The 13,032-nt window shown below is 40.1% G+C and overlaps 1 protein-coding gene across 1 annotated transcript in view; it reads left to right on the forward strand.

Annotated features, from left to right (window-relative positions):
- Positions 1-13,032, forward strand: part of EYA3 (EYA transcriptional coactivator and phosphatase 3) — a 130,432-nt gene that overhangs the window by 85,304 nt on the left and 32,096 nt on the right. Inside the window, exons 9-11 of the mRNA XM_017856334.1 lie at positions 1,313-1,496; positions 3,500-3,639; positions 10,216-10,299. Of these exons, the coding sequence (XP_017711823.1) occupies positions 1,313-1,496; positions 3,500-3,639; positions 10,216-10,299 (408 nt within the window). The remainder of the gene's footprint in view (positions 1-1,312; positions 1,497-3,499; positions 3,640-10,215; positions 10,300-13,032) is intronic.

Below are 13,032 nucleotides of genomic sequence, written 5' to 3' on the forward strand. Positions count from 1 at the left end.
TTTTTTTTTTTTTTTTTTTTTTTTTTTTGGAAACAGTGTATCACCTAGGCTGGAGTGCAGTGGCGCAATCTTGGCTCCTTGCAACCTTTGGCCCCCTGGGCTCAAGTGATCCTCCCACCTCATCCTCCCAAATAGCTGAGACCACATGTGTGCATCACCATGCCTGGATTTTTTATATTTTTTTAATGTTTTGTATTTTAGTAGAGAGAAGGTCTCAGTATTTTGGCCAGGCTGGTCTCGAACTCCTGAGCTCATGAGATCCTCCCACCTCAGCCTCCCAAATAGCTGAGACCACAGGTGTACATCACCATGCCTGGATTTTTTTTTTATTTATTTATTTTATGTTTTGTATTTTAGTAGAGAGAAGGGCTCACTATTTTGGCCAGGCTGATCTCGAACTCCTGAGCTCATGAGATCCTCCCGCCTCGTCCTCCCAAAGTGCTGGGATTATAGGTGTGAGCCACCGTGCCCAGCCAGGAAACTATTTTTAAAGAAAACCTGATTGTTTTAGGTAGATAATCAGGTTGTTTTTTGTTTGTTTTGTTTGGAGACAGGGTCTCACTCTGTCACCCAGGCTGGAGTGCAGTGGTGCAATCTCAGCTCACTGCAGTGTCCGCTTTCCAGGTTCAAGTGATTCTTGTGCCTTAGCCTCCCAAGTAGCTGGGATTTCAGGCATGTGCCACCACACCTGACTAATTTTTGTGTTTTTAGTAGAGACAGGGTTTCACCATGTTGGCCAGGCTGGTCTTGAACCCCTGACCTCAAGTGATCCACCCACTTCGGCCTTCCAAAGTGCTAGGATTACAGGCATGAGCCACCGCACCCAGCTGATAATCAGTTTTTAAATTAAGACACTTTAATGTAGGAGATGTGCTTTTTTTGTTTGCTTAACTTTTGTTTTGTTGTCCTTAGAAGTGCTATTATCTAGTGCAACAGTTTGTAAACCTCTTAGAGTAGAATCTTTCCCTCAAATTCTGTGCAGAAATGTGGTACATAAAATTGGGGGAAGAGGCTGTTAGAGCAGAAAAAGGGACACTGTGTGTATGTTTATGAGAGTACAGAGGACCCTTCCCTCTCAGCATTCTCCTCATTCCAAGCCTGCTCCTGGGACATCTCTTGACTCTTGGGTTTCCACAGAATGCATTTTGAAAATCATCAATTTAGATTGGAGACTGTTAGATAGGTAAATGAGAAGTCAAGTTAATGTTTTAGGAAAATAATTATGAATAAGAAAGAGGGAGAAGAAAACCTCTTGTGTTGAGATTAATGTATGCTCTAAGAGTCTTGTTTTCTTATTTCCTTTGGCCTGCAGGATTATCCCACCTATACTATTCTTGGTCAGAATCAGTACCAGGCCTGCTACCCCAGCTCCAGCTTTGGAGTCACAGGTCAGACTAACACTGATGCAGAGAGCACCACGTTAGCAGCGACCACATACCAGTCGGAGAAGCCTAGTGTCATGGTGCCTGCACCTGCAGCACAGAGACTTTCCTCTGGTAAGCACTGCAGCTCTGAAAAATTTGACTTAAGGTCACTTCATTCAACAGGTGTTTTTAGGCAATGGTAAGGATGATTTTGTTCTGGCTTAAGTCTGTTGGTTTTCCCTCTCAGGTAAGGAGTATTGGAAGCAGGCTATGAGTCGTTAGTAGGTTTAATGTATACCTGATGCTGAGAACAGAACAGAAAAGTATCAAGAACTAAAAGACTGTTTCTAACTCTTACTCTGCCCTCCCTGTAGCTTTAACCCACTTGTCACAGGGAGCTTCAGCATGTTGTAATATTTTGTAAAAGTTGGAAGACTCCAGTTTTAGTCTTGTGCAGGTTTTGAACTGCTGCTAAGGCCTCAGAGCCATAGTTCTTTCTATGTCCTGGATCCCTTTAAGATTCTGAGGAAAGCAAGTCCTTTTCCCTCAGAGAAATACATACAATTTAACCTACAATTTCAGGAGGTTCACAGCTCTGAAATGCATCAGTGAATTACAGTGTCCAACTTAAAAACCTTTGACATAAAAGCTTACACACACATTTAATAAACATATGTATACATACTTTATATTTAATGAAAATTTGGTATTTGGCTTTCACATCATGTGGTTCAAGGAAAGCACTGTTTATCATTGGCACTGATGCATGTTTAGAAACAGTGCTATATAACAAGTGAACAGTTTTCTGTGCTGTTCACCCTACCAGTCTAATAAGTGGACATACAAATGGTCACTACTTCAAACTTACATAAATTTGAAATAATTACCAGTGTTGATTAAAAACTAAGGTTTTAAAGTCATTTTTCTAAATATCTTTGTTATTTTAACAATTTTAACTTTTGAATAATGGAGAATTTCAAACATAGAGAAAAGTTGCAAGGCTAGTGTGGTGAACACTTACATCCATCATTCATCTTCAACATATCAACTTATAGACAATTTTGTTTCAGGTATACATCATCTAGTTCCCTCCCCAGATTCCAGGCATTGTTCTCTAAACAATAAGTATGGTACTCGTTAACATAACCTCAATGGCATTATCCCATCTTTGAAAGTTCAATACTAATAATGTCTTAATTTTTTTATTATCAAGTACCAAAATGTATTTGTATTTCCAACTTTCTCATAAATGTTATGAGTTTTGTTTCTCTTTTTGCTTAAAGTAGGATCCAACCCATTCCACAGTGTATACATATTTCAAAACAACATAAAGCATATACAGTTTTTATCTCATTAGTAAATAGAAATAATAAATAAATAGAAAATTTGAGGGGGGAAAATTAGGATCCAAATAAGGTCCATAAATTGTGATTGATGGTTACGGGTATTTTGTGTTTCATCTCTATTTTAACCTATAAATCCTCCCATCTCTTTTTCTCCCCTTTGTAGTTTGTTTGTTGAAGAAACTGGAGTGTTGATCCTATACAGTTTCCTAGTCTGAATTTTGACAGTTATATCCTCATAAGGTGGTTTAACATGTCCTGCTGCCTTCTGTATTTTATTGTAAATTGGTGAATGAACAGTTGTTTTCAACTGTTGGCAATGTATGGAAACATTTTTGGTTGTTACACTAGGTGGGGGGGGTGCTTCTGGCATCTAGTGGGTAGATGCTAAGGATACTGCTTAACCAAACATCCTATAATGTGCAAGACACCCCCCCACAACAAATAATCATCTGGTCCAAAATGTCAGTTGTGCCAAGTTGAGAAACTCTGATCTACAAGTTTGACCATGAAGATTCAGGTTCAGCTTTTTCTTGACAAAACAACTTCATTGATATTTTCTTCCATCATGGGGTAAGGATATAAAGTCTGGTTATAATTTTTCTGATGTTAGCCAGCACTGATGCTCAATGCGTAGATGTACACTTCCTAATTGCTTACATAAGGTTTAACTTTCCAACCTTTATCCCTGCATTATGACTCGCAAGGGCAGAGAGTCCGCTAACCCTCTTCCTACCCTTATTCTTATAGCCTATGACTCCTGACAGCATATGTCTCACTTTTTCTTTCCAGGAGACCCTTCTACAAGCCCATCTTTGTCCCAGACTACACCAAATAAAGATGCTGATGATCAGTCCAGGAAAAACATGACTAGCAAGAACCGGGGCAAGAGGAAAGCTGATGCCACTTCTTCCCAAGACAGTGAATTAGAAGTATGAGAAGAAACCCATTTGAGTTACCTACTTTGTTTTTTTCTCACTTCTTAAGTTTATCAAAAATGTTTTTGAAGCTCACAGAGATAATGTAGACTATGTTATGTGCCCTTTAATTCCTGAGCAAAATAAACTGAATTGGCCATGTAAAAGAAAATGCAAAAGAACAAATTATTCTGTATATTCCAGAAGAGAACAGAAATAATTCATCATATTCAGGAAGCAGAGGGAGTTACAAGTCATGTCATACTGTTCTCTATTTAAAATTGTAAAAGGGTCAGGTGCGGTGGCTCACACGTGTAATCCCAGCACTTTGGGAGGCCGAGGCAGGAGGATCGCTTGATATCAGCCTAGGCAACATAGTGAGACCCCCATCTCTAAAAATATATTAACAAAAATTAGCTGCACACCTGTAGTCCCACCTACTTGGGAGGCTGAGATGGGAGGATCACTTGAGCCTGGCAGGTTGAAGCTGCAGTGAGCTGTGATCGGGCCACTGCACTCCAGCCAGGGCAACAGAATTAGACTCTGTCTCAGAAAGAAAAGAGAAAAGAAAAGAAATTTAAAAGGAAAGGACTAGAGTGCTTTTAGCCAAGTTTCTGTAAGACGCAAACAGATCTGGTAACTTATTAATGAGACTAGCACTGATTTATTCTGTAGTGTAAGTACTATATGAGTTTATTATGGACATACATCTGACTTCATCATTAAAGACATAAAGGTCATGCAGAGTGCTAAAAATAGTGAAGTTTTGTATTTTGTTTTCTGTTTTCAGTTTTCTATAGTGCTATTATTTAATGAGGGGAAAATATATATTTAACTATGAATCCATTGATAAGTGCTCTTAAGACATAGGTGAACTGAGGCTGTATCTGAAGCCTCTCTTTCTCTTTTTTTCAGAGGTTTGGAGTGAAGAAGAAAGTAAATTTCTGATATATTTCTTAGGAAAAACTGAGAACTCATTTTTTAATTGTCTAAAATATACATAAAATTTACTATTTTAGCTGTTTTTAAGTATACAATTTAGTGTCATTATACATTCACAGTATTGTATAACCATCACCACTGTGTATTTCTAGAACTTTTTCATGATTCCAAATGAAAACTCTGTACCCATTAAGCAATACCTCCCCATTCTCCCTTCTTCTAACCTCTGGTAACCTCTATTCTACTTTCTGTCTGTGACTGCCTATTCTAGATATCTCATATAAGTGGAATCACAGAAAATGTATCCTTTTGTGCCAGACTTACTTCATTTACCATAATGGTTTTGTTTGTTTGTTTGTTTGTTTGTTTTTGGGATGGAGTCTCGCTCTGTCGCCCAGGCTGGAGTGCAGTGGCACCATCTCGGCTTACTGCAACCTCTGCCTCCCAGGTTCAAGTGATTCTCCTGCCTCAGCCTCCGGAGTAAATGGGATTATAGGTGCACACCACCATGCCTGGCTAATTTTTGTGTTTTTAGTAGAGACAGGGTTTCACCATGTTGGTCAGTCTGGTCTCAAACTCCTGACCTCGTGATCCGCCCACGTTGGCCTCCCAAAGTCCTGGGATTACAGGTGTGAGCCACCACGCCCTGCCTACCATAATGTTTTTAAGGTTCATCCATGTTGTAGCACGTATCAGAATTTCATTCCTTTTTATGTCTGAATGTTTTATTATATGTGTATACAACATTTTGTTTATCCATTCATCTGTTGATGGACACTTGGGGTTTTTCACCTTTGTGCTATTGTAATGCTGCTTTGACCATTGGTGTACAATTATCTATCTGAGTGCATCTTATCAGTTCTTTTTGGTATATATGTAGGAGTGGAATTGCTGAATGCTATTGTAATTCTGTGCTCCACTTTTTGAGAAACCACCAAACTATTTTCCATTGTGGCTGCACGGTTCTATACTCTCACCAGTGATGATACATAAAGGTTCTAGTTTGTTCACATCCTCACCAACATTCATTATTTCCCATTTTTTTGATAATAGCTATTCTAATGGATGTGAAGTGGTATCTTACTGTGGCTTTGATTTGCATTTCCCTAGTGCAGTGGCACGATCTTGGCTCACTGCAACCTCTGCCTCCCAGGTTCAAGCGATTCTTGCGCCTCAGCCTCCCAAGTAGCTGGGATTACAGGCGCATGCCACCACGCTTGGTTAATTTTTGTATTTTTAGTAGAGATGGGGTTTCACTATGTTGGCCAGGCTGGTCTTGAACTCCTGACCTCAGGATATAGGTATCTCATATAAGTGGAATCACAGAAAATATATCCTTTTCTCCCAAAGTGCTGGGATTACAGGCATGAGCCACTGCGCCCTGCCCTTTGCCCAGTTTTAAACTGGATTGTTTGGTTTTTCATTGTTGAGTTGTAGGAGTTCTTTATATAGTCTATATTAATATTCTAGAATATTCTAGATTATTAATCCCTTATATTAATCAGATATATAATCTTCAAATATTTTCTCCCATTCTGTAGGTCGTCTTTTCACTCTCTCAATACTGTCCTTTGAAGCACAAAATTTTTATTGTTTAGGAAGCCTGATTTCTATTATTGCTGTGCTTTTGGTCTAATACTTGTTTCTTTTTTGTTTTGTTTTCTTGGTGTAAAACTTAATACAAGGTTATGAAGATTTTTTATGTATTTTTTCTGAGATTTTCATCATTTAGCTCTTAAATTTAAGTTCTCCATTTTGAGTTAATTTTGTATATGGTGTAAGATAATGGTCTAACTTTATTATTTTGCATATGGATATCGAGTTTTCCCAGCACTGTTGAAACGACGTTCCTTATTGAATGGTTTTGGCATCCTATTAAAAATTAACTTATGATGTTGGTTGTGGGTTGAATACTAAAAGAAGGTAAAAAAACAAAACTAAAAAAAGAAAAGAAAATTGATCATATTTTAAGGCTTTATTTCTAGACTCTCAGTTTATTCCATTTGTCTCTATGTCTGTCCTTACGCTAGTACCATACTGTTTTGGTTACTGTAAGTTTTGAAATCAGAAAGTGTGAATCCTTCAACTTTGTTCTATTTCAAAACAGTTTTGGTTATTTGGGGTTAGATTTCGTAAGAATTTTAGAATGCAATTTTCTATTTTTTTAAAAACTACTATTGGGATTTTGATAGGGATTGCGTTGAATTTGTAGATTGGTTTGGGTAGTAGTGTCATCTTTACAATATTAAGTCTTCTAATCCGTGAACATGAATGTCTTTCCATTTATTTAGCTATGTCTTCTTTAATTTTCCTCAGCAATCTTTTATAGTTTTCAGTGTATGTGTCTTTTGCCTCCTTGGTTAAATTTATTCCTAAGTATTTTATTTTTGATGCTATCACAAATGGAATTGGTTTTTAAATTTACTTTTCAAATTATTCATCGCAAGTATATGGAAATACAGCTGATTAGCCGAGCGCAGTGGTGCAATCTGTAATCCCAGCACTTTGGGAGGCTGAGGTGGGTGGATCACAAGGTCAGGAGTTCAAGACTGGCCTGACCAACATGGTGAAACCCCATCTCTAGTAAAAATACAAAAATTAGTTGGACATGGTGGCAGGTGCCTGTAACCCCAGCTACTCGGGAGGCTGAGGCAAGAGAATTGCTTCCACCTGGGAGGCAGAGGTTGCAGTGAGCCGAGATCATGCCACTGCACTCCCGCCTGGGCGACAGAGCAAGACTCTTGGGGTGGGGGTGGGGAATAAATACAGCTGATTTTTGCATTTATTTATTAGCTTTAACAATTTTCTCTGGGTTATTTAAGGTTTTCTACATATAAGATCATGTCAGCCAGCCAGGCGCGGTGGCTCACGCCTGTAATCCCAGCACTTTGTGGGCAGATCACCTGAGGTCAGGAGTTTGAGACCAGCCTGGTCAACATGGCAAAACCCTGTCCCTACTGAAAGTACAAAAATAAAAAAAAAAATTAGCCAGGCCTGGTGGTGCACACCTGTAATCCCAGCTACTTGGGAGGCTGAGGCAGGAGAATCGCTTTAACCTAGGAGGTGGAGGTTGCAGTGAGCCCAGATTGCACCACTACACTTCAGCCTGGGTGACAGAGCGACACTCTTTCTCAAAAAAAGAAAAAAAGATTATGTCATCTGCAAACAGAGATAATTTTGCTTCTTCCTTTCCAAATTGGATGTCATTTTCCCCTTTCTTGCCAAATCTCTGTGGCGAGAACTTCCAGTACTATGTTGAATAGAAGAATGGAAGTGGCAAAACGAGACATCCTTGTCTTATTCTTGATCTCAGGAGTAAAACTTTCAGTCTTTCACCATTAGGTATGATACTAGATATGGACTTTTTTTTTTTGGAGACGGAGTCATGCTCTGTTGCCCAGTCTGGAGTGCAGTGGCGTGATCTCGGCTCACTGCAACCTCTGCCTCCCAGGTTCTAGCAGTTCTCCTGCCTGGACCTCCCGAGTAGCTGGGATTACAGGCACGTGCCACCACACCCGGTTAATTTTTTGTTTTTTAGTAGAGATAGAGTTTCACCATGTTAGCCAGGATGCTCTTGATCTCCTGACCTTGTGATCCACCCACTTTGGTCTCTCAAAATGCTGGGATTACACGAGTGAGCCACCGTGCCCGGCCAGTTATGGATTTTTTATGTATGACCTTTATCATATTGATAACATTCACTTCTATCCCTAGTTTATTGAAAAAATACTCAAGCTAGGAATAGAAAGGGTGTTGAATGTTGTAAATGGATTTTCTCCGTCAGTTGAGATTATCATGTAGCTTTTTCCCCCTTGTTGTATTAATGTGATGCATTACTTTGCGTAATTTTTTTTCTAATAAGCCTTTTGCACTCCTAATTAATTTTTTTATGTTGAGTGAACTATCTTTACATCCTTATGTTCTGGGAACTAATCTCACTTGGTTATGATGTTTAATTCTTTTTTCTTTTTTTGAGACAGAACTTCACTCTGTTGCCCACGCTGGAGTGCAGTGGCACAGTCTTGGCTCACTGCAACCTCTGCCTCCTGGGTTCAAGTGATTCTCCTACCTCAGCCTCCCTGCCTAAGCCTCCCAAGTAGCTGAGACTACACGTGTGCACCACCACACCCGGCTAATTTTTGTATTTTAAGTAGAGACAAGGTTTCACCATGTTGGCTGGTCTCAAACTCCTGACCTCAGGTGATCCGCCTGCCTCAGCCTCACAAAGTGCTGGAATTATAGGCATGAGCCACCATGCCCGGCCATGATGTTTAATTCTTTTAATATGCTGCTAAATTTGGTTTACCTCTATTTTGTTTAGTTTTGTAGATGTGTGGTTTTTGGGGTTTTTTTTTTGTTTTTTTGCGTTTTGTTTTTTTTTTTTTGAGACAGAGTCTCACTTTGTTGCCCAGACTGGAATGCAGTGGTGTGATCCCTGCACACTGCATCCTTGACTTCCCATGTCCAAGTAATCCTCCCGCCTCAGCCTCCCAAGTAGCTGGGACTACTGGCACGCACCACCAGAACTGGGTAATTTTTGTGTTTTTTGTAGAGATGGTGTTTTGCCATGTTACCCAGGCTGGTCTCAAACTCCTGGGCTCAAGTGATCTGCCTGCTTCAGCCTCTCACAGTGCTAAGGTTGGCCTGTTGAGTATTTTTATATTGATTTTCACAAGAGATGTTGGTCTGTAGTTTTCTTACAGTGCTTTAGTCTGACTTTGGTATCAGGATAATGCCAGTCTCATTGCATTAGTCAGGAAGTATTCCCTCCTCTTCCATTTTTTGTAAGAGTTTAAGGAGGATTTGTGTTAATTCTTTAAATGTTTGGAAGAACTCACCATTAAAACCATCTTGTCCTGGACTTTTCTTTGTTGGGATGTTTTTAATTATGCATTCAGTCTCCTTACTAGTTATAGCTCTTACCAGATTTTGTATTCCTTCTTGAGACAGTTTTGGTACTTCATGCTATGTATTTCTAGGAATTTGACCATTTCACCTGAGTTTCCCAATCTTTCGGTATACAACTGTTCATAGTATTATCTTGTAATCCTTATTTCTGTAAAACTGGTAGTGATGTCCCCACTTTCATTTCTGATTTTAGTCATTTGAATCTTCTCTTTTTTTTTCCCCTTAGTCAATTTAGCTAAAGGTGGTGAATTTTACATTTTCAAAGAACTAACTTTTTGATTCATTGATTTTCTCTGTTGTTTTTATAGTCTGTCTTTTATTTATCTCTGCTCTAACCATTGTTATTTCCTTCCTACTGCTAGCTTTATGTTTATTTTGCTCTTTTTCTCGTTCCTCAAGATATGCAGTTAGGCCATAGATTTGAGATCATTTGTCTTTTTAAATGTATATATAAAATACATATATGTATAATATATTCGTATATATAAAATAAGCTATAATTTTTCCTCGTAGTACTTTCACTGTATTCCACAAATTTAATGTTTTATTTCTGTTTTCATTCACCTCAAAGTATATTCTAATTTCACTTATGATTTCTTCTTTGACCCATTGGTTGTTTAGGATTGTATTGTTTAATTCCTACATATTTGTGAATTTCCCAGTTTTCTTTCTGTTATTGATTTCTAGTTTCATTCTGTTGTAATTGGAAAATATACTCTTTTTCATATTTTCTTTCCTCAGCGGGTATTTCTATGGGACTTGGATGAAACCATCATCATCTTCCACTCACTTCTTACTGGATCCTATGCCCAGAAATATGGAAAGGTAATTTGAGTCTTCTTTGTTGTAACTGTCCTTCTGACTATATAGTCCGTCCCTCTTCTGACACATAACTGAAATTATTTCTCTGCTACCCCTGTTGGCTGGCTTTTTACTTTCCATGTAAAACTTCAACAAATGGTTTGCAAATAGCTTGTATTAGGCAGGCTACATGGTTAGGCAGAATTGATGGCAAAGCTAGAAACTACTAGAACCAGTGCTGAAAGCCGAAGTTGTAGGAGAATGGCATTTTGTAAAGATTAAAGTATAGAAATGAGGCTCAAAACAGAGCAGAGTCTCAAGATTATATTAATAAATTCCAGAGACTGATGTCTTATTCCTTAACACACTTTTAACAGCCCAAATTGAGCATTTTATTTAGCTAAATATATGCCAGATATATATAAGTAAAATATATAGATAAAATATCTTTCTAAAATAGATTACATCCCTTTTTAAACTAAATATACCAAACAAAACCGGTTATATCTTCAGTGTACATGTGAGTTTTAACAGAAGGATGGGCTGTTTTGAGACTATTAGGCTGTGTATTTCTATACTAAATTACTTCCAAGCTTATGTTTTTCAGTTTCTATGAATAAACTTTATACAAATATCTGCCCCCCAGCCAGGTGCAGTGGCGTGCACCTGTAGTCTCAACTACTCAGGAGGCTGAGGTGGGAAGACTCCTTGAGCCTAGGAGTTCGAATCCAGCTTGGGCAACTTAATGAGACCCCATCTCTAAAAATAAAAATATCTGCCTCCTTTGCCTGTCCTATTAACTTCCAGTTATTTCATATTGTTACTAATGTTTTTGTTAGGAGGTGTGTTTTTTTGTTTGTTTTGTTTTTGTTTTTTGTTTTTGAGACGGAGTATTGCTCTTGTCACCCAGGCTGGAGTGCAGTGGCATGATTTCTGCTCACTGCAACCTCTGCCTCTTGGGTTCAAATAATTCTCCTCCCTCAGCATCCCAAGTAGCTTGGGTTACAGGCGCCTGCTGCCATGCCTGGCCAATTTTTGGGGTTTTTTTGTTTGCTTTGTTTTGTTTTGTTTTGTTTTTTGAGACGGAGTCTCACTCTGTCGCCTGGGCTGGAGTGCAGTGGCGCAACCTCGGCTCACTGCAAGCTCCGCGTCCTGGATTCACACCATTCTCCTGCCTCAGCCTCCCGAGTAGCTGGGACTACAGGTACCCACCACCATGCCCAGCTAATTTTTTTTTTTTTTTTTTTTTTTTTTTGTATTTTTAGTAGAGATGGGGTTTCACTGTGTTAGCCAGGATGGTCTCAATCTCCTGACCTCGTGATCCGCCAACCCTAACCTCCCAAAGTGCTGGGATTACAGCCGTGAGCCACCACACCCAGCCCTAATTTTTGTACTTTTAGTAGAGACGGGGTTTTACCATGTTGGCAAGGCTGGACTCAAACTCCAGCCTCAAGTGATCTGCGTGCCTCGGTCTTCCAAAGTGCCAGGATTACAGGTGTGAACCACTGTGCCCAGCCAGGAGGTTTTTTTTTTCTTTTTTTTCTCCTGAGATGGTATCTCGCTCTGCCATGCAGACTGGAGTACAGTGGCACAAACACAGCTCACTGCAGCTTCGATTTCCTGGGCTAAAGCAATCCTCCTGTCTCAGTCCCCCAGGTATCTGGGACTACAGGCACATGCCACCATACCTGGCTAATTTTGTTTTATTTTTGTAGAGATGGGATCTCGCTATGTTGCCCAGTCTCATCTTGAAATCTGAGGCTCAAGTAATTCTCCTGCCTCGGCCTCCCAAAGTGCTGTGATTATAGGCATGAGCTTCTATACCCAGCCTCTGTTAGTATTTTCTGCAGGCTTTTAGTGTCTAGTCTGGCATGCTGACATAAGCTTATAAGCTATATAACTAAACTGATTATAAAAATATACAGGCCAGGCGCAGTGGCTCACGCCTATAATCCCAGCATTTTGGGAGGCCAAGGGCAGATGGATCATGAGGTCAGGAGATTGAGACTGTCCTGGCTAACACGGTGAAACCCCGTCTCTACTAAAAATATACAAAATTAGCCGGGTATAGTGGCGGGTGCCTATAGTCCCAGCTGCTAGGGAGGCTGAAGCAGGAGAATGGCATGAACCCGGGAGGCAGAGGTTGCAGTGAGCTGAGATCGCACTGCTGCCCTCCAGCCTGGGTGACAGAGTGAGACTCCGTCTCAAAAAAAAATAAAGATAGAAAATGATTAATTTGACTGGGCAGAGTGGCTCACGCCTGTAATCCCAGCACTTTGGTAGGCCGAGGTGGGTGAATCACGAGGTCAAGAGATCAAGACCATCCTGGCCAACCAACATGGTGAAACCCCATCTCTACTAAAAATACAAAAACTAGCTGGGTGTAGAGGTGCATGCCTGTAGTCCTAGCTACTCCGGAGGCTGAGGCAGGAGAATCACTTGAACCCAGGAGGTGGAGGTTGCAGTGAGCTGAGATTGCATCACTGCACTCCAGCCTTGATGACAGAGTGAGACTGTCAAAAAAAATAATAAAGAGGCCGGGCACAGAGGCCCACGCCTGTAATCCCAGTGCTTTGGGAGGCCGAAGCAGGCAGATCACGAGGTCAGGAGATCGAGACCATCCTGGCTAACACGGTCTCTACTAAAAATACAAAAAAATTAGCAGAGATTGGTGGCGGGTGCCTGTAGTCTCAGCTACTCAGGAGGCTGAGGCAGGAGAATGGCGTGAACCCGGGAGGCGGAGCTTACAGCGAGCCG

This window comes from Rhinopithecus bieti, unplaced genomic scaffold (assembly GCF_001698545.2).
Source record: "Rhinopithecus bieti isolate Rb0 unplaced genomic scaffold, ASM169854v2 scaffold_41082, whole genome shotgun sequence".
NCBI classification, from domain to species: Eukaryota; Metazoa; Chordata; class Mammalia; order Primates; family Cercopithecidae; genus Rhinopithecus; species Rhinopithecus bieti.